The 23,218-nt window shown below is 38.6% G+C and overlaps 1 protein-coding gene across 1 annotated transcript; it reads right to left on the bottom strand.

The window, feature by feature from the left end:
- Positions 1 to 476: 476 nt before the first annotated feature.
- Positions 477 to 23,218, bottom strand: LOC136845004 (mitochondrial disaggregase-like). Its single transcript, XM_067114630.1, has 7 exons — positions 22,594 to 23,218; positions 15,601 to 15,756; positions 13,811 to 14,569; positions 12,500 to 12,654; positions 11,692 to 11,845; positions 11,034 to 11,138; positions 477 to 985 (listed from the first exon to the last, which is right to left on the bottom strand). The coding sequence occupies exons 1-7, from the start codon at positions 22,993 to 22,995 to the stop codon at positions 770 to 772; spliced, it is 1,947 nt and encodes a 648-aa protein (XP_066970731.1). The 5' UTR covers positions 22,996 to 23,218; the 3' UTR covers positions 477 to 769.

The following is a 23,218-nucleotide window of genomic DNA, read 5'->3' as shown; positions in this document are numbered from 1 at the left end:
CCCATGCTTGGTCACAGGTAGATAATAGGCAACATCACTAAGTGATTTTTAAGAACTACTCAGTGATAGCTGCTCATGTCTTTAATTGGTGCCCTACTGTTTAGTGTCAACATGACCAATTGTCATTGGCTCTTTATATGAGCTAGCTCCTTTCTTATGAATGTAGGCTACATATCATGCATTTTATTATTGTAGAATACTGTCTAAATCTATACCAAACAACTGCTAGTTACTCAATGTTTTGCATATGTAAAGAATTGCGAGATTTTTTCTTGCCCTCCATTAAAATATCCATTTCTAATGCAAATGGTTTGAGCTTTTGGACTTGTGACAATTCAGCATACATATATACCTTACTGATGTGGATTTTTATTAATATAATTTTAGCTGCTGCCTTAGCCCAACATCAAGGAATTTAACAATAAATGCTCTCAAATGGCTTCATTACAGATAATTAATGATTGAATAAAATACGATTTTGTACAAATAAACATTTTAATAAATTAAACAAAAATGCTCAATGAATTATGATACATTTTTACATTTAGTAGTACAATAGTCCAATAAAGGAAATCCTCTATAATATGAAAACTGTCATGCCATATTTTGCTCTATTCCAGGACAACTGATGGTGAAATTTACAAGAACTACCTTCAAAAAAGCAAATCCAGTCAAGATTAACATCCATCAGAATGTTGAAAGTAAATTCAGTTTGGTTCAAATTTCTCGTCTCCAGTAAATTAAAGATTCACAATGAAAAACTACACTGTCATCGTTGTTTCAAGTACTCATCTGGATCGACTTCTGTGAACTTATCAGTTCCCTTCCTCTTCACTCTTATTTTTATGGGACAGGGAGAATCCTGCAACTTGGCCTTCTCATCCTCAGTCTTTGGTATATCGGTATAGACATACACTGTGCAGCCTGCAGTAATGTGACCTTTTTCATAGGCTAGAGCAAGCTGATTAACTAGACGACGTTCAACCTGCGGATAAGACTTCAGTTAGCAATCCTTCCTTTTTCAGGTAAGATATACAAAACTATTTATTTTTATGATAGTCAAAATTTGTATTTCTTTTATGATAGACAAAATATACTACACATAAGGGCAGACTTCTTATTTTACTTATTGTACACATATCATTCAGCTAAACAAATGTTTAACAGAGGGATGGAATCACTCATGAGGAAAGCAGAATTAAATCTCTCATTTGAGCATTCCACCTTGAAAATAAACCATTGCTTCTTATTCTTAAGCTCTGTTGGCTAGCAGGGGTACGACAAAGAATGCTTCCAAGAGGCTGTTTTAGGTTTAGTACTGTATGAGCAAACCTATTAGGCTACCTGACCGATGCAGAGCCACTGTTAAGGCAGGAAGAGCTTCATAGGACATTTGCATTCACTTCAGCTTGAATTCTTCACGGATATAAACTGTTTCTCTTGCCTGGATGTAATTCACACCTGGTAGTACAACAAACATCATAATAGATCATTCCGAATTGCACATCATGAATGTGATGTTAAGGTGGCTGGAGACAAAGTTGGTAGCACAGTGCTTAAAAGGGAAGGAGGTTTATGACGAAGGGTAAATGATGGGATTGCTAAACACCTGCCTCACTATAACTATTAAGCCCTTACTAATTTGTTTGCCTTACAAATTACATCCTTCAGCGGTGAAAAATAGAGCAATGACCTCCTAAGACCTCCTGCACAAAGGAAAATCTAGCATTAATGGAATGAAAAATGGAACAATGACTTCCTAAAAACTTCTGTACAAAGGAAAATCTACCTTTGAATACAGATGACTTTGGCTGAAGGTTCATATATTTGACCAATTCGTCAAGGTGAGTCAAGACTGAAAAAAAAAAAAATCCATGGAAGCTTCATATGGCATAATAGTCTTGTAGGGCTCCTTCATGAGATTTATAGAAGTCCTCTTTTACAGTCTCACTGAAAGCTGATATGTATTCTTTGATATTTGATAGCTGATTACAAAAAATTAATTTCAGTCATAAAAATAATGAATTTGGAAATTGCTGGAGTAGAGGTAAAAAGAGAATTAATTCTCCTGCATCAAGCACGTAAAATGGTTCACAGTGCTTGGTGAAGATCCACTGTCTCTGCTGTACAAGGATTAGCAATATGTTTCATGCAATAGTTGTTGAAAATCACCTGTGTCTTTAGGACAATGTTTGGTCAACTAAAGGATATGATCAACATCCAACAGCAGAGGGCAAGTCTGGAGTGCACAGCTGTTGGGGTCCAACAGTGCTACTAATGTACACACCTTGATGAGAATTCGTGGTAAAAAGTGTACATCTGCTGGCTGTCCTAGCTGTATGCTGAGGAGTTAGTCTACCTTGATTCCTTGCATAAAGGTCATGGGATGAAGAAGCAATTATTAGCAGCCTGATTCTGAGCTCCATTGCAAATGTGGTGACTATGATAGCGTGACTATTTCCTAAGGATTTTGTGACCATTGAAACATAACTGCCTTTCCTCCACTGAGAAACTTGACTACAGTGCTGCTCTTTTCTGGTACAAATCTCCAAACAGAGTAAAAACTATTTCCCTCTGCCATTGTAATAACCTGAGGATTTCATTGTTCGTTGCATAAAAAATGACAACAGTCATTTCCCTCTGCCATTATAATATCTTGAGGGTTTCAATATATTTGTTGCATAAAATGTAGTTTGACAAACATCCTCTGCACTCTTCTTTACCCAAACAAGCTGGTTTGGCTCACAAGACTGGGCATGCTGCTGATGCAAACAGTGCATTGTTTTCTAGCCTCAGGTTTAATACTTATTGCTCAGTTTTATTGTGGCTACAACTAAAACTTGGAATAATTTGCCAGTGTAGTTGTGGAATCTTCTGATCGCCAAATATTTAAGCGAGGGGCCAATTCATTCCTGCTCTCGGCTGATGTCTCCTGAATATCAGGTTTATTGCTTTTATTTTCTATTCCCTCATATTTATTTATCACCTTCACCTATATAACTTGCATCTCTCCTTAGGCTGATTTCCCTTTGGAGCTTTCTTGTGTTTATAGTCTGTTAAGAATAAGAATTTTCAGCTGAAGATTTAAAGAAATAAAGGGCTATGACATACAGGGATTTAAAACTCTTGCCTTCCTGATGATGAGGCAAGCTACTTCAGGGTATGTATTGTGTGATGCAACCACTGACTTACCTACCATAACATCCTCCTTATATTTGAGACTCCTCACAGTTACTTGGATTTCCAGTCTGTTGATGTATGATAGCTGCTCTTCTGTGGACAACCCTTCTGATGTTTTGATGTTAAAATGAATTTTCTAACCTTAGGACAATACACTTGAAGATCAGGTGGTCTGAAAAAATTCCATTTCACCACTTAAGATCACTCTTGCCTGCCATGTTGTTTAGGGTCTTCTAGTGATCTTGACCAGTTCAGAGACTGCTATGGTTGAATAGCTGTAAGAAACTTGACACTGAGTAAAATTTAGTAGCACAGCGAAGACTTCTAAAGTTAAGATAGTTCAGCTTCCATCTGCAGGGACTGACTGGAGCATGGAGGTTGTGTTTTGATAGTGATGCTCTTGCCTGTCTTCATTTTCAGGTACAAAGAGCAATGAAAACATAACTAAATCTTGTTGATCCTGCTAGCAGCATAAAATGACAATAGGGAAAACATCTCTCAGTTAGTACAGGACCCATCAGTCTCGTGAACAGCTTGGAAGTTGTGGAGAAGTCAATGCACAGGCGAATACTGTCCCCTTTTATAATTCTTGCCTATTTTCTGGATGCTAGATACAGTATCTTGGAGTCTGGAAATTTGCAGTTCTTAGGTCTAGAAACCAAGCCACCTGCTTCCCGAAATGATTTCCTTGTTGACTAGACGAATGTTATCCCGAATGGTGTTGGATGGATGACCTTGACACCTCAGTCTCAAACCCATGATATGCAGGGGCGCTAAAAAGATCCTGCCATCATAAAAGTATGGTAAAAAGTTGCCTATCCTGCTTGAAGTACGCAGACTGTCCATAGGTCCTCTCCAAATGTGGACCACAAGCTACTGGTTTTGTCACAACTGGGCATGTGGGATAGGATATCCTGCAGTCACTTTCTTTTCCTTTCTTGATCTTGAATTATTTAAAATTTAATTATTACCCACTGACAGCAGGTCTTGGGAGTAATCTGGGAAATCTTGTAAGGAATCCTATTTCCAAGAGGTTTCAATGGATTTGATAAAGCCTACAGATATGTGGCCCCTCATTTCCTGGCAGCTATGAAGTACCTGCTATTACTGTCTAACCTGTTGAAATGTACACACAGTAGCTTTGGTGTAACACAGAATCCTGAGATTGTCTACTGGCTTGACAACACAGGGTCCTTGATTTGTTATTTTGAAACTGAAGTATTCCAATTCCATCTAATCTGATGCCTGTCAGTTCTTTACCAATGATAAGTTCCCTTCTCTTCACCATTCTAATGACCTCAAGCATCACTGATTAATGTTGCTTCAGGGTTGTTGACCTCCCAATCAAAAGGGCCGATCTCCTAGTATAGACCATCTTCAAATACCATTGCAGTTGAATATAATACTGTTGTCCAAGGTGGGTAAGCTACCCGAAAGTTAACCAAGTGTCCAGTGTCTTTGCTTCTAAGATAGTTTGATGTTTCTGTTACATGGAGAACATATGCTCAATGTAACACAACTGCATGTCCCACTCCCACTAGATTACAATCAGCTACAGATGCACAAAGCACTGCTCTGTTAAGTAGGCTCACGTAGGTCCAACTGACAACACATGGATGTCAAGAACACTCCTCAAAGGCAGAGTGTGTATAGGGACCTCTGCTGTTTAGTTAAACACACACATTCATGATTTGGTAACACCATCCCTAAAGCCAGAGAATTCCCTATCCAAAGTTTATGTCAGCCATCCTCATTCCTGTACCTAAATGTCTCTTACATGGTGAAAAGCCACAAAACCAAACCAACACTAACTCCTGACATCACTGCAAAAAACCTGTTATTAATATCATTTTGCCTTATTTCTATGCAAGGAATCATAACTACCAAATTACTTAAAAATTCTGAAACATTCTCTGCTGTACATTTCCTGACCCTCAGATGATGCTAAGCACCAAAAAGAACATGTAAGAGAAAGTGATACGGGGAATTACACAGTAATTAGAGGATTTGTATTTTAAAAGTGTTTGTATTTAAAAAGCTGTCTCTGTATTCAAAAAGATGTTTTGGTTTTTGATGTTTTGTGTATTACAATATGCTAACAGTTTGTTTGCTAATGCCTCATTAATCCTATTTTCCCTGAATAACAATTTAGGTGGGAGGAGAAAGACAACCAGCCCATGAAGCACCTGCAAAATGGCCACTGAGGAATGAAGAAGAATAAGATCAGAAGATTATTCTCCTAGAACCTGCGGAGTCTTGCATGAAATAAAAAAATTTATGTACGGAGACTGGATGATATCCCATGCAGGACCCAGTAAAAGCGAGGGGTTGTACTCAGGAGGAAGGAGCTATCGAGTACCATACTTGCTGAACATTTGAGTCATGAAGACAGGATACCCAGGATACCCTGAAAGAACCATTCTTCACAAGAGTGCCAGAACAGACAAATAGAAAGGTCAAGAAGCAGTCTGTGCAGGCGAACCCGACCAGTAACACTTGGCCTGCCGTAACAATTAGTCCCCATGAGAAAACATCGAAATGCCTGTTGGTTGGATGGAAGAAGAATGGGCAGTGCCTAAAGGGCCTCCATCTCCAGTCACAAGTAATCAATTTTTGAAATCAGTAGAGGCTTGCTAGAGATCAAGTGGAGCTAGAGGTCAACTGTATCCTCAGACCAGTACACTATGCGATCCTGTGTTCAGCAAGAACCTGAATGATGAAAGTCTCTACAATGATGGAACAACCTCAATGCTCAAAAGGGTAAAGTTCATCTTCACTAGCCAATGTAGCTGTCATAGCTAAGACATCCAATGTCAAGTTGGTAAAAACTCGTGTCCCCAATGATATTCAAATTAGCAACAAAGGATAAACCAACCAAAAACCAGTTCCTTGACTGTTTTGTGAGGTCCTGACTGGTCACCAGGACCCTCAGGGCATCCTTGCTTCAAAAACAAAAATCTGCGTGACAATGAGAGTACTCTCAAGAATACACCTTAATTCTGCCTCTTACTCGTCGCCTTGTTAAACTGGTGACCCCAAAGATGACCAACACCACCAGCACCAGCTTATCCATCGACAATGCTGCAGCAGCAGCAAGCATCTTCCTGACACCTTTCACAACCCACAACCCAGAGGCCTGGTTCTTCAGAGCGGAGACCATCTTCAGGTCTAAGATCTCCTCCACATCCCACAAAACTAACGACGTCTATGAACAAATTGCAGCATGGCTCACCGACCAAAAGACCATCATCACCTAAGAAGCGCTGAAAGACCAACTAAGGTCGTCCTTCAGCATTCCACCTGCCCTCAAAGCAAAGTTCTTGGACAACGTGGGGGCAACTACAGGAGACCAGCAACCATTACACATCTACAAGCACTGCGGTGGCTAGTTACAATCCCCGCCACAGATGGCCACACAGACTATGCTGGACCTTGTGAGAGAGGTCCTACTCACAAAATTACCCAGCCAAGCAGCCACAGCCATCCCTAATGCATCAACCGTGGACCTCAACAAGTTCCTGAAGACGGTTGATGCTGTCCACCTGGCCCACAATTCGGCTGAGCCTACACAACCACCTGTAGCAGCAGCCACCCCACAGCCACAGCAGCAGACTGACACAGAGACAGACAGCGATCCAGAGGGCCAAGCTGCCCCCAAACACCACTACCGGAGCTTCGGGTGGAAAACAAACCTTACATAGGAGAACATCCCAGTGGCATTTGTTTCTACCATTGGAAGTTTGGGAATGAAGCCCGAAAATGTGAAAACGACTGATGCACATCAAAAACATGTAGAAGGGTTACTGCAGCGATCCAACAAACTAAACATCAACAGTGGGTAGACTGGTTGCCTCGTAAGAGAAACCGCACCTGCTTTCCGATGCCTTTCTTGCAGGTAAAGGCAAAATGACTCCACATAGTTTTTCATAACAGATGAAAGATCAAATACGGAGTTCCTGTTCGACACCGGCACATGCAAGTTGTTCGTACCAGCCAACATGCACGAATGTCTCAATCCAACCCCCAGTACTCTGCAAGTGTCCACTGCCAGCGGAGCCCCACTGAAAATATACAGGAAATGGACCATGAACTTATTGTTCGGTGGGAAGCAGACATAACAATTGCACTTAAGGGAGCAGACTTCCTATAAGCCCACAACATGGTGGTGGATGTAGCGAAACAGCAGCTGATCACGCAACCCGGCCCTCTAGCCAAACTCACTCCAACTCTCTGACTCCAGCACCAGAGATAAGTCACTTCTGAGTTCCTGGAGGCATTTAAGGACGACCTGCAACACAACACGACCTAACCCATAAAGCACCACGTCCAGCACCACATAGTCACTGAAGGTCCCTGAGTGCATGCACGTTTCAGACAAATGGCCCTAGAAAAGCTCGCCCATGCCAAACAAGCCTTCTAGGACATGGAACAAGCAGGAATATGCCAAAAAGCCTCCAGCCCCTGGACATCTCTTCACATGGTACCAAAACTTGCCAGCACATGGCAACCCTGTGGTGACTACCAGAGACTCAACATAAAGACAGTACCTGACAGGTACCCACTACCAATCACTGCCAACATAAGCCAGATATATTTACAAAGATCAGCTTGCTGATGGGATACTTCCAAGATCCGGTCGCAAAGGAGGATGTAGAAAAAACGGCTATTATCACCCCCTTTGGCACGTACACCTTCAACTACAGCCTTCAGAAATCAGGTGCAACCTTCCAACCTCTGATGGACGAAATCCTGGGCAACCTACCCTTCTGCGTCGTCTCCGTCAATGACATATTCATAATCAGCTCCAACATTAAACAACAAATGAGAGATGTCAGGCGGGTCCTGCAAGTACTCAAAGAAAACAGACTTATAGTCCGAAAGGACAAATGTGAATGGGCAAAACCAGTAGTGGAATTCCAGGGACACCAAATAAGCCCCAAAGGCATCAGGCCCCTCCTGACAAAGGTCCTGGCAATTACTGACTTCCCGAAGCCACTAACAATCAAAACAGTCCAAGAATTCATGGGAATGATTAACTATTACCACTGTTTCATACCCAACCTTGCTGAAATAATGGCTCCAATATATGATTGCTCAAAATAAAAACTTAAAATTATGTTGGTATGAAAAACTATTAAAATAAAGCCTTCATCCTAGCCAAAAAAGCAATCACCTCTGCTGCCACACTCATCTTTCCTTTACCCCATAGGTTGCTTACCCTAATGACGGACATGAGTAGCACAGCGATGAGTGTGGTACTCGAACAAGATGCAGATGATGGTTGTCACCCATTGGCATTCTTCAGCAAGAAGTTATCGCCAGCAGAACAAAAGTACTCCACATTTGACCAAGAGTTACTGGCAGTCCACAGAGCCATACGCCAATTCTAAAACATGCTAGACAGACGACAATTCGTGGTGCACACACCAACCGTTGGTACACGCCTTCACCAAAAGTGGAGACAGTTAGTCAGCAAGACAGCATCATCACCTACTGTCAATAGCCGAACACTCTTGCACCATCAGATACTTAAAGGGCACTTCTAAAAACATGGCAGACGGCCCTTCCTGAAACTATCAACATCAGCCAGATTGGGATATCCTGAAATAGCATCAGTTCAAAATGATGACATGGGCCTACAGCGACTAAGGTGGCAGAACCCCGCACTTACATGGAGTGACATATCCATCAAAAACAAAGAGACGACCATTACCTACGAGACGAGTACCAGATGCCCTCACCCATACCTACCGTTAGGGTTGAGAAAGAAAGTCTTCAACCTTACCCACAACCTGTCCCTACCATTGGGCAGATCAACCGCCCAAACTCTATCGGAGCGGTACATCTGGCGGGGAATGAAGGCAGGCAAGAGAATGCCTCCCATGCCAAACACCACAAATAATGAGGAAAGCAGGAACTGAGATAGGAGAGTTCCAGACAACACAGCAATGACTAGCCCACATCCACATCGACAACGTGGGATCCCTGCCCCCACTCTGAGGGGTACATGTGTATCTTCACGATCATCGACCAGAATACCAGATGGCCAGAAGCAATACCAGTAAGGCAGCAGAGTTGTGTGAAACCACTAATAGGCTGGGTCAGCAGGCAGGAAGTACCGCAGTACATAACGGACAACAGAGGAGCCAACTTCAGTTCTGCCTTATGGAGCTCCCTTGCACCAGCCTCAGGACAAAACTCATTCACACAACAGCATACAACCCAGAATCGAACAGCATGGTGGAGTGGCTGCACCGCTCCCTTAAATCAGCACTCACTGCCAGATGTCAAGGAGGGAGAAAGCAATTACCGTGGGTCTTGCCAAGACTAAGAACAGCGCCCCACACAGCAATCAATGCATCGCCGGGAGATGCACTTTACAGACAAGTGTTGGCGATACTGGCGGACATTTTTCAATACCCACCAGAGCCCCAAACTCTTCCAGACATCCGTAGAGCACTGGAAAACATACGACATAGCAAGAAACTTGCTATGTCACGACCTCCGAAGAGCAAAGTATGCGTTCATAAGAACAGATGCATACAAGGCCCCCTCTCTCTCCAGCCTACTCAGGACCACACTACATACTGCAACGGAGAGAGAAAACGTACCAGCTGACAGTGGCTGGGAGGATCACCCGGGTTTCCACCAACAGATTAAAACCAGCCTACATCCCAGACTGTGGTCATCCTGCTCAGCCTTTGATCACACACCCATAGCCTGTGTCCGGGTCATGTCTGACAAAACCATCATCATCCAAAGATGAATTCCAGGGTTTCAAAAGGTAGAGACACCAATGCCCTGAGCAGGAGGTTCCAATTCCTTCAGTCAGAATTGTCTTTCAGTGTGGATGTTCCATTCGATAGATCTGGGGTACCACAATCACTGATGTACGAGAACAACACGCTTCCTGTGTACTACTCAACTCAACCCAACCAGATCTAGCTGCTTCAGTCTCCTCAAGCAGAGCATTGTCAAGATGTGGGCATACTGATATGCAAAATGATCATTTGCTCCTCTGTAGTCCCTGCTAGGATGGTTCATGGATCTTCTGAGTTCAGTCTCTTGACAGCTTTTTCAGTCCTTCCCCATAGTGGCAACTTCCAACAACTCCTCTTTCAGTTTTCACATCTGGAGTACCTGCAGTGTCAAACTTGATGGTTACCAAGCAGAGAGAGAGATGGCAGGCAAGCAAAGTTGTTGCTTAGTTCCAAACAGAAATCTCTTGATGCCTCTGTCCCCCTGACTGTGTATATCTTCATCTTCCTTCCCTGTACCAGAAGAAATTGTCCTTGTTAGTGATCAATAGCTTCACAAGGTAGCTCTCTTTGGTCTTCATTCAGTGTAAGATGGATTTAGGTTCTGACTGGGAGTATTATGGTATTCACTGGCCAATTTGGTCAGTATATCCTGGTGTAACATGAAACCTCCTAGCTGATTTAAATCCCGATCCAAGAAAGTTTGACCGTCAGGCTGGCCTTTTTGGCTGCCTCAAAGCATGAACCAAGGACCTTTGGGTCTGGAAGAACCTATGAAATTCCTTGCAACAGATTTCCCCTCTTGCCAATGACAGATCCTGTACCAATGTATTAAAAGGAATTACATTAAATATGTAAAACCATAAACAATTCCTCATCAATCCTTCTTATTAAGACAAGTAAAATAGGTTTAAATTGATGTATGGACACTGAAAACAAATTTCCAGGTTATCTGCATATGTGAAAATTTTTCTGTTGATTTTCCCACTAACTTTCTGTGTTACTTTATGAAGGTCATTTTTCTTTTAAAAACTTAGTGTAATTATATGTGTAGTCAATTATTTATATAAATAAAGTGAATGCAGACAGACTTACCTCGTGTTTAATAGACCTTGCTCCATAATATACATTGTACCCATCTGCTAACACATCAAGAATAACAGGATCCCATTTTAATTCAATGTTGTGCTTTTCATGTGCCTGGAAAATACAGGAGATGATAAAAGCTCAATTCTCCCTCATACATCCAAAAAATTTCTCTATATAAAAAAATTGTGTTTCTCAATGCAAACATTTGTTTTACATGCATTTAACCTGCCATAAAATCTTTGAGAACACATTACTTAAAATTACAACCACCTAGATTAGCGTAATATGAACACACTCATGAAGAGCTGACCTTAGTGCTCGTACAGGCATTGCTACTACTGTAGTAATTTCTTAAGAAAATTTTGTGCTTTCTGATACAGAATTACAATTAAGCCTGATTGGTGTAACCCTGATGTGATAAAAATTCAACTAAGCCTGATTGGTGTAACCCTGATGTGATAAAAATTCAACTAAGACTGCCACAGTGATGATGTTAAACTGAACCACTTAAAATACCTTTTAAGAAACAAACACAGGAAAACCTAAGCTATATACTGTATGTCAATTTTGACTGGCCTTCTCACTGGTATACCAGCATACTGAAGAACACAAAAATACATAACAACAGGAAGGCTTATATGCATGCTGAAACAGTTCTACTTACCTGCTTAACCCAACGATCAAGCTCCATCCTTACGAGCTTTAAAAGTTCAGATCGTGAGAATGGAAGGAAGTAGACAATCTCATTGATCCTCCCAAGGAACTCATCACGTTGAAAATGATTTTTTAATATTGGACGAACAATCTTTTCCTTGAACCTGAAAGAAAAACTCTAATTACTAAAGAATAAAATTTGTGGATCAAGACTGTTGAAAGATTTATGAAATGTGTGGATCAAGACTTTATAAAATTTGTGGATCAAGATTGTTATAAGAAAACTTTTAAGACCCAGCTCCCTTACTGGTTATAAATACTGTATAATATAACGGAATCGTCAGAGGAATAACTTTAACAGAGTAGCTTTAGAATTTCATTTGAAACACGATAAGTCACAAATAAATGAAAATTAAACCCAAATCTACTCATAATTACAATTAATTAAATTATCATGTTTCAAGAACACAAACCTATCCAGTTACAAATACCATATTGCCAGCCTTCACTGACCAATCAGACTCAAGTTAGTTAGTCATCAATAGTTAAGACCTCTCTAATGAAGGAAGCCCAAATCTATCGATACACCATCCTCTAATTTTGTGCATGTTTTGTAGTCAGGACAGCCTAAGCTGTCACTCACTACTAAGGTAAAACAACTTAAGATCCAGGTACAAGCTTTGTTCTTGGTGAGTACATACTGCAATACATACAAATATTGTACAGATTCTCTAACTGTTAATACAGCTTACAAACATGTCCACTTAAATCCCTAAACCCATACTGCTGAAATCACACTGAAGACAAAAAACCCTTACCTACGAGATATAGTTATAGTTTCTGTAATCTCTAAATCTTCAGGCTGACCTTCATATCGCTGTTTGGTAATTTTATCAGCTTCTTCTCTTAGCTGTAAGCCATACTCAGCAATTTCATCACTAGCCAGGTTGGAAGTCATGATAAAAATTGCATCCTGTAAATAAAAATGTTCTGGGACTACAGTCATCGACTACCATTTATAAAACTAGCAATAAAAACACACAAAATGAAGGTTATTGTGTTTAAAGTGTTCCGTTATGAACATCCTGTCTTTACAAATAGTCATTGCAATTACATATCAAGTTTTAACAACTCCTTTACATAATAATGTCGAGATAAGTAATTTTGAAAAACAATATCAACATTTTCAATGCATCATTTACAATAGCCAATATGTGTGGTTTTTACATATCCAGACGTTTCAAGTCAGATTTAACATCTGATCATCTGCTAGCTAGCTAACAGCACCATACACAGGCACACTCATACTCATTGTAACCTTTTGGTTCCGGGCAAGAAAGAGCTTCACTTTTTGTGTTATCTGCCTCCAACCGCAAAAAGTCAGTCAAGTTAGGAAGCAAGACATTGGATATAAAGAACAGATAATTATTGAAAAAACTTTCATTTTAAAATATGAACTTGTGAACAATCCCCCCACACACATTATTAGAATCACACTTTACATGGCAGGATTGCGCTGCTTAAGAAAAATCCCCCAGGTATAGCTGACAAGACAAAAAGATCTGACTAATAGCTCATGATTAGCAATGGAACCCAAGTCTCTAAAGAGAGCGGACGCACAGTAGTAAGGCTGACATCCTGCTAATGATATTAAAATCTGCAAGTTCATGAAGTATACTCTTAGAAGGAAAAATGGTAGGTGACTGCAAGTCAAAGGCAGGGTAAGAGCAATGAAACCCAGTTTGCATACAACTCATTCACCAATTGGCAACGAAAATACTTTTTCTTAATACAGTTAATTATTATCCAACATGGCTGAACGAAGAGGTGAAAACCCAACCCATATACCCTCTATAGGAATAGCTAAGTCTAGAATACAGAGCTTATTGTCAGCTAGCCACACACACTAACACACAAAAATTAAGGCTCTTACCAGAAACTAAGGATTCTGGGGCATATACGAGAGCTGCTAGCCAGCCAGCAGATGATCTTTTGCTTTTAAATTAGTAATGTTGTGTCTAGGATTTGTCTGGACCACAAATTTCAGCCAATGTAAACGACAGATTTGTTGTGAAACATAAATTATAATGGGAAAAAATAATCCTTTCAATGCTAAGAGTTTAGCTCACCTTGCATTCAATAGTATTGCCTTTGCCATCAGTAAGCCGACCTTCATCAAACAACTGCAACAATATTGTCAGAACGTCTGGATGTGCTTTCTCTACTTCATCAAATAAAACTACAGCACTGGGGAATGCTTTTAACTTTTTTGTCAGCTGGCCCCCTTCATCATGCCCAATGTAACCAGGCGGTGACCCAATGAACTTGGCAACTTCATGCTTTTGCTGATACTCCGACATGTCCATACGAATAAACGCAGCATCCTTCCCTTTATGCAAGTACTGCGCAATTTGTTTAGCAAGTTCAGTTTTGCCAATTCCAGATGACCCTAAAAACAAGAAAACCAAGGGATGCTCCTCATCATACCAGCCGTTTTCCTTTCGGCGTATAGCACCACATACAGTGGCTATGGCTCCTTCCTGGCCTACTATTCTCTGCTTTATCCTCTGTTCAAGAGGGAATTTTCTCCTTTCCTCCATCTCAGTTTGTTTCTGCTTACTCTTATAAAGCTCAGAATGTCTCTGCATCATCTTTCTCATACCGATATCTTTCGCATAGTCTTCTGGCTTGAATCGATACTCATTTTCCAGCATAGGGTTCCCTCCTGCATCTAACAAGTGGCGTACGCACTCCTGGCTATCAGCAAGTACAGCATAGTGCAGTGAGGTGCATCCACGGAACATTTGATTGTGATTAAGTAAGGTGCTGAACTCTGATTCACGTATCACCTCCACACTTATTGGAGAGGTTCTGTTCTCTCTTGCAACCTACAAGATTAAGAAATGAAGTAAACAGTATTAATCATATTCAAAATTTAAATGGCACACTGCTACTAGCTTAATAATGTAACACTTCAAACATCCAGAGATATAGTCTCCAGTATTGCATAAGGTCTTTACTACAACATTTAAACTCTCTATTACAATACACAGATGTCAAAAATATTCAGAAAAGAAATACTGACATACAGCACTTAATTTCAATTACTTTCATAAGAATCAATAGTAAATGACATGCATGCTTTCTGTTGAAATGTAATTTCACCCATTTATATATATATATATATATATTATATATATATATATATATATATATATATATATATATATATATATATATATATATATATTACAACCTAATTAACTTGTATACATAAAACAAAATATAGAAAGAAGAATATACAGTATTATTGTAATGTATAAAAAGAAAAATATATGGTGGCTATTCTTCATTCTCTTCCAAAGAAAAAATAGAACAGCTATTTAACAAAACATCTTTATTACTTTGCCATATGTTCTTCCATTTCTTCATCTACCATAAAACTCATTCTCTACTGACTTCTCTTACAACATACAGAAAATTTTTTTTTTTTCTCATCAATCCCAAGGAAGCCTTTGAAGTCATTCACAATTTCACAAAGGCTTTCAATATGCCATGATTTTTTGGTTTCAATCCATCCGCCACAGACAAAACAAAAAACAAAACAAAAAATATGCAACAAAAATAAAATAAAAAATAAAAAAGTTGCACGCTACTCATCCAAATGGTTTGTATCCCCATATGAATAAGTAAATTTTAGATAAAATTCTATATCAATCACTACTGTAATTTGGTATCTTACACAACTATGACTACCTTCTAAAAGTGCTAAAAAATGTCAAAAAACAAAACAATTGCAAAAGCAACACTTACGACTAAATTCCTAACAATGTCACCACTATTTTTTTATATTAATTTTGGAGTATTCTAGGAATTTAGCTGTAACATTTTTATGTAACCAAATATAATTTCATCTCACCTGAAAAATGTTGGAGAAATCATCAGGCAGGTTTGGATCTGCACCATTCTCAAGCAAAAATTTTACTGCTGCAGTCCGACCATTTATTGCAGCAGCATGCAGGGCAGTCCAGCCATAAGGATGGCGACAGTTCACATCAACTTTGTCAATAAATTCCTAAAAAAGAAAAGAAATTGTAACATAAAATTTAAGCATGACTGGAGTTCCAAGTGGGCTATTTCACAATCGTATTTTGAGGTATGAAAAGATTATAACAGATGTGTCTCCTGTCTTAACTGTCAAAGATTGCAGTACTGGGTTTATGTCTTCATTGTTAAGAGATGATAACTATAAAAATAAAATGTCAGTAATATAGTAAACCTTTTTCAGCTTAAAAGAAGAATAAGGTGACTTGATATTTCTGATTCACACATTTACATTATCTTATAATGTACATTAATTTACATAATTTACATTATCTTATACTGTAATCCAATTTTATCATACAGCCAAACTGATATGATTGGACCGCTTACCTTTCAACAAAAAGGTCACAATGGCAATGGAAGTACAGTAGTGTATACTACAGCGAATTTTATTTGAAAGATGCGACCCACTGTCTTACTAAAGCTATTACTTCAGAGGGGCGAAAGATTTTCCTCAAGTGGAGCACACCACTTCCTCCTGTTTGGGGATTTACTCTCAGACTAATGCATATTTAACAAAATTATAAAGGAAATGATGTAAAACTAAAGAGGAGTTTGTATTTGCATAAATACTCTTTTAAATTAAGCACTTGTGTATGGCAAAAACCATCGCCTTCCCCAAAAAGAAAAATCTACTTATGTGAGAAGGGATTAAAGGAACAAACACCTCTTCCACAGGAATAATATTACCAGGTAAGAAAAGTAAAATACCTAGCCTATATAGCCTGTCTCCTGCATTCACCCTGTAGCCAGATCTAACAGCAGACTTCTTTTCATAATGATGTTGCGATTAAGAAAAGCAGTTAAAACTAGACAGAGTATCTCATGGATATAATCTATTTTTCTCTAAAGGACATTATACAGGTTTTGGCATCAAGTAAAGCAGACTACAAAGATCATACAGTATATACTATAATCCTACTATGATCCAATAGATTTGTCAGATCTTACGCATATTCTATATAACAAAAGATTTTTTTAGATCTTACACATAGGCTATTTTATAAAGTGCTACAAGCTGACAGTTGACTAACTGACTGAAATAAAAGTATTTTTCCCCCTTGTAAAAGAAGTCTACACATTTGTGGAACCTGAAGAGAAATTTTCTGAAACTTTGATTAATATTTAGTACTTAAATTGGTTTGGAATGAATTTACACAACTTCAGAATTTTTGACTGAGTTCATTGGTTTTTGAGCAAACAAAACGCTGAGTATTAAATAGAGGTCCAAGTTGCTGTTATCTATGTAAAGCCATATGAGACATGGCACTGAAAAGTCCTCAGGTTGTCATATAGGCCAAATCATCCAATCAAAGAGATTTTCCTTCTGTCTAGCCAGCCCCATGAGAGTTCAGAATTTTACCCAAGTTTTCTGGTTAAACTATATACTGTAGTAATAGACTAATTTCTCCCTCCAAGGAGTAGACCTATTAGCTGAGTAATACACTAACTGTCTAATACACAAATTCAGTTACCAATTTAAAGGGTATGCTTTGGATTTTGGGTAACCGAAGACGAAAAAGTACAATAATATCAAACACAGTTCAGCATCAAAAAATAACAAGATAGAAAAATGCACAAGAAACCCAACCTAAACCTACATAAAAGATTTCCCATCAAACCTAAAGAGAAACAATACCATTAGAAATCCCACTGCTTCATAAAGAGCAGAAATCTAAATTATCTAAACCTGACCTGTTATTAGAAAAAATTAAAGCTTGTTTAGTACTAATTCTCAAACTGTACATGTAGTTATAACTGATTTTTGATGAAAGACATTTAAGACAAGAAGTGGAAATTCCAAGAAGCGCATATCCTATGACATAGAAACGATGGCTCACAATACACATAAACTTTCCGTCATTCTTTAGTTACAAAAACTAGCAACAAAGATGATTGAAATAAGCCTAAACTCAATCTTTTAGACTATACACTGCTGTTGTAACAAGAAAAGTCTTGCCTACACTAAGATAAAGCTTGATCAAAAAAGTAAATGCATGTTTCCTACTAGAAAAAATAACAATGCAGGTGGAACCAGAGGGAACTTCAGGAACGGGGATTAGTGAAATCCATAAACAAAAGTATAAAACCACAAACACAGCAGTCAAAAATACATATACAGGCAGTCCCCGGTTTACGACGGTTCCAGCTTATGACGTTCCCGAGTTACGGCCTTTTCAAATATTCATCGAAATTATTTCCCGGCTTACGACGCATGTTCCGGGGTTCACGATAGCGTCATACGCCCGATCTGACGGAAGAAATTTGGCCCCAAAAGCGGCAGAATAATCATAATTTGAAGGTTTTTATGTAAAACTCAATAATAATGCAGTTTGTCGTTTTCAATGCACCCAGAGCATTAAAAGTAAGGATTTTCTTATGATTTTTGACGATTTTGACGATTTTCCCGGGTTACAGGCGGCGCAAGCGATTACCGTCGTAAACCGGGGACCGCCTGTACCTGAAATTAAAGTTTCACTGTAAAAAACACTGTCGCTTGAAAAAAGCAAGTTAAATACCATAAAGCCTAAAATAAATTCAGTATAGCTTATCCTAACCTAACCTTGGATGATGTGACCTGAGGAGGAGAGAGGTTTTGTCCCATGATCCTACAGTGACTGTTGTAGCTGTTCTGATGTTGAACACTGTGGCATGAATGTGGACTAAGTTCCCCTCGATCAAACTTCGATTACTGTACCATAAATGTTCTTTATATAACCTTTAAAGATTTAGGCTTAGGGGTTGCCTTGCAAATTTTCTTAGAGTCCCATAAAGGTCAATCAGTATCAAAAATCTTACAATAGCTGTGCTTCAGGCTCTTGGAAACTTTTACTGAAGGTCAGCAAACAAACTAACTATACATAGACCTATAAACACAAAGCTATTTGGCTGCTACTTAGCTATTTAGGCAACAGGAATTTCAAAAACACTCTTCAAAATTTAGAAAACTTGCTGTTGGCCTCAACAAGGCTATGAACTGTAAGACAGTATGAAGGGCTATTTTAGACAAACTTATTTTCAATTTATTACAAAATGTGTTCAAATAGGGCACAGGACATCCTTAAGAAGAAATACTGTGGATTAAGCATGCTGCTGAAAAAGATTACTAGCATCTTGTCAGATACATGTAATTTTTTTTTTTTTTTTTTTAGAAAAGATGATTATAAAATTGACAAGAAGATCCAAATTTGTCTCAATTTTAGTGTCTGGCAAGCACATGTACCATTGTTATACTTGTGAACCATCTGTAATTAAATAACACTAAACATTTTAATTGCATTATTTTCCCACCCAAAAGCCTGGTTTCCATCTCAAAACAAAATAAATTAAATATGAACATCTCATAAAATTAAGCGACAAAATCAACATAAGCACATCAAAAAGTAGAGCACAGGCCTATGTAAAAGCAAACTATAATATCAAACTTAGTAATGGGCACTTTGTAGAATTTTACCATACCCTTTTTGTCCCAGCCTATTTGCTAGGCCCCTGTGACAATTTTGTTTGTTTGTTTTCCAGAAATGATACAAATGAAGCATAGGTTTATAACAGGCTAGGTCCATATTTACGTTATGTTGCTTATGTTTTCCATCAATGCACTTGGCACTAAACTTATGCTGATAACTCATTTTTGTTTCACCCCAAAAACTGTTTCCCAATGTGGTCCCAAAAAATTCTCCCAAACTTATTGGAGCAGCAGCCTAGTAGGCCTATAGTTAGGGATTCACAAAAGAGTGGTTCGTCCCATCAATTAGCCCATGGGAATAAAAAAAAGCATACGCTTGAATAGTAAGTTAGTTAGCCTATGTGACTTGATAAATATGAACTTTTGCTAAGTCTAGCCAAAGGATACCGTTTAGCCTAGGCCAGCGATTCTTAAACTGGGGCGCCCCAGAAGCTTCAAGGAAGCGCAACAGAAGTTGCCAGATGGTGCCAATTAATTTTTAATTTGTGATGTTACTTGCAAAATTGCCAAAACGTTATCACTGCTTCCATATATTTTTTCTAATCATTATCTCAAAACATACCAAAAATTCAAAAATATAAGTAAATTCTAATTTCAAATCTTGTCTATGAATTGTCTTTTTGTTATGATAAGTGTAATAATACAAATAGACATATTGTTTGAAAGATTATAGTTGGCAAAAATTTCAGGGGGCGGGGGCAGGGGTCTACACATAATGCAGAGGCGCAAGGCAAAAAGTTTAAGAACCACTGGCCTAGGCCTATATTTTAAGCAAAAAAATTAATTCTAATTTAATTAATTTATTAATTTACTTTTTCTTTTTAATAAGTGGGATCTCTTCTTTCTGTATATATTTCCCTTTACCTTCTCTTCCTTCCTAATGAGCACCATCTCTTCAGAAGCTTGGATTTTAAGTCAATGGCCCCTTTGTTGGGCTTAATCCATATGAATAGAGTTCATCTTCTAAATAATAATAATTAGTTAGAAAAGTAAGCCAAGTTAGCCTAGACTAGGCCTAGTTACTGCAAACTTGGCATAACAATCATGGGGTGACTGCAGACCAGACAATATGAACTATCTTAGAAATGGCCAAATAGTAGGATTGATATATCAAAAATCTTCATAGAACTGGGGGCAATGCTCCACCCCATCAAAGTCAGGGCACATTGCCCTAGATTGGGCAAGTTTAGGTTAGGGAGTAGGGTAGGCCTAAATGATCGGGGTTGAGACACATGGGTGGCAGAATTTTCACTTTTCACTCGATACTTAACTGGAGAAATAACAAAAAATTAAACCTTTAAGAAAACCTTTCCAAAAGATTGAAGCTTCATTAACAAAATAGCTATAGGAAGCATATATACGAACTAAAATAAGCATGTGAAGTCTTAGTAAAACCGGTGTTGAAGGCAATTTTGAATCAATATGGCTTTCCCAAATGCTGAGACAAAATTGAGCGACTGGACACTTCCTTCCACCACTCATTTAACGGTGTACTGACACTAATTGCGTATATATGTAATGTTTATAGATATTACTCAAGTTGTAATCAGCACAATGAAACACCATTTTGTTGCCTATACTAGTGAAAATACGAGACATGAAATTCCCGTCTGTTATGTGGTTGAACTGAAATGCATTTTTACGTGGTTCTATCCTTACTGACATCACAACTGAAGCTCCACAGTGCTTATTTGATTGTAATTATGCCCATTTTGTTCTTAATTCACTCACAGTACCACTTAAAATACATCAGAATGTTTGTCTATAGTACTTTACGCCATCAAAGTAACAAAGCTGTGGTGGGAACAACTTTCTAGCCTTATTGTACATCTGGCTGCCACAAACATCCGAGAGTGGACAACGCATTAGTGAACTGTTTACGATAGAAATGTAGTATTTAGTTGTTAGGACTGTTCATTTATTTAAGTCCATGTTACTATGTATACTTCTGAGACATGTAATGCATACATATGAGCGTTACCATTTTGGCAAAATGCAAAGCTAGTCGACAATTTACCTAGAACTTTTACAGAGTCAAGATGCCATGACGTCAAAATACAGGGCTGAATTAAAGGTTTAAAAGCCAAAATATACTTAAAAAACACACCATTATATTGACAAAACTTACACTGTGTATATGATATATATATATATATATATATATATATATATATATATATATATATATATATATATATATATATAATAATAATATATATATATATATATATATATATATATATATATATATATATATATATATATATATATATATATATATATATATATATATATATATTACACTGTATGTAATATATATTAATAAAAAAAATAGAATAACGTGAAAAGCTTACATCATAATGTTCAGAGCAAAATCGTTGAAATTTTTCTCAGGAATCTGGTTTGCTCCAACAACAAATGTTTTCAAACGAATTATAATGAACATGTAATACACTTACTCAATTTATAACTTTATTCTGGAATTTAGCTACCTAGTTATTTAAATGTTAACTAGCGGTCTGGCATCCCAAAAATTTGCTGGAGTTCCCCATCCAAGCCCCCAAAGGCGCCGGCGTTTACCACCGACGTCAAGGAAATGGTGTCAGTGTCTATGGGTACAAATATTTTGCAGATTTAACACAGGAAATGGGCAGTTCGTTTACACAAGTGACTTGGCAGATATCGAGATGGCGTCACTCGTCCACTTTTAAAGTGTTTAAAGTAAAAGTTTCGAGGCGTCATGGCGGTAAGTTAGCACCAGCGCGTAGCTAAATCTTAACGAACCTCTGTTTAATCGGAAATAAGCCATTATTTTGTAATTATGGAGAAACTGTTACTTTGATAAGAGCGTAGAGGTCTCGGTGTTGTTATTGTAGAGGGCACAAGACTCACTGATGCTGATAGGGCGCGTTCGAATGCATTTTCTGGATGTGTCCAAACAGCGGACGAATGTCGCGGTGTCTCACGCTCTGAGCGTTTACCCTAGTTGGCAAGAATTATGTGTATAGAATTTCTTCTTCATTATTTTATGAAATTTTAAAGGAATAATAAAAATTCAAGTAGGGATGTTCAGAACGGAAACGAACATTATCCGAACTGGGGGGCAATGCTCCACCCCATCAAAGTCAAGACACAATGCCCTTGATTGGGCAAGGCTACGCTAAGTGGTATTAAGTTTTATGACCATTTACAGCAAAAAACATACTTTCCTGCAACCTGGCCTGCAGCAGCACCACAGTTACCTCACGAACTAAGATAAATTTAGGGCTACGTTCACAACAACGCTCGAAGCCCGATCTTAAACCTTAGGCCTATAGAGGCCTAGACCCGGCCATACTTTACCTTCAGTCGATCAACATTTCCCACCATAGCTGCCAGAAGAAATTCTCGCTCTTCAATTTTCTTCTTTCTGTCGACGTCGTAACAAAACGCCGTTATCAATCCTAACGAAAAAGACGATTTCAAATACTTGACTCCATAAGCCGGCAAACCTAGGCCTACTTCCGGAACCGCGAAAGCAACTTTCACGAAAGGCAGCGCTTTTCCAATGATGATGAATCTCCACAAACACGCGAATGCTGAAGTTCGTATATATGAATAACTTGCGTTGAAAGCTGTCGTGTTTTCTCCATTGACGTGAGGATATAAAATCCTCCGGGTAGGTCTACTTCTGTGTCTGTCAAGTGTCCTCGCTAGTCTCACCCGGCTTAATACTTTTAAGATTTTGTTTGTCAGGACCTCCATTTGTTCACTGAAAAGAGTGATTTTCACTTTACACAGCCACAAGGTTCTACTGTAGTTAATTCTGTTACTATTCAACCCGAAGTTCTCGAAGCGGGTGTTTCACAATTCATGTCGCTTCACGGATACTTAATAGTAGTATTAGCCGGGTGCGACCTTTATAACAGCTCCCCTTTGTGCACAGTTAGCCTACGTTAGCAGAGGCTTTTCATGCTCCATAATTGTC

Source organism: Macrobrachium rosenbergii, chromosome 2 (assembly GCF_040412425.1).
Source record: "Macrobrachium rosenbergii isolate ZJJX-2024 chromosome 2, ASM4041242v1, whole genome shotgun sequence".
NCBI lineage: Eukaryota > Metazoa > Arthropoda > Malacostraca > Decapoda > Palaemonidae > Macrobrachium > Macrobrachium rosenbergii.
This window is presented reverse-complemented; position numbering and strand designations above follow the sequence as displayed.

Coding starts and splice junctions, on each gene's coding strand:
- LOC136845004 (XM_067114630.1), bottom strand. CDS start 22,995: ATGGAGGTCCTGACAAACAAAATCTTAAAAGTATTAAGCCGGGTGAGA. Junction 12,655..13,810: donor GCAATACTATTGAATGCAAG/GTGAGCTAAACT, acceptor TTTTATTTACAG/GATGCAATTTTTATCATGAC. Junction 11,139..11,691: donor TTGATCGTTGGGTTAAGCAG/GTAAGTAGAACT, acceptor TGTATTTTCCAG/GCACATGAAAAGCACAACAT.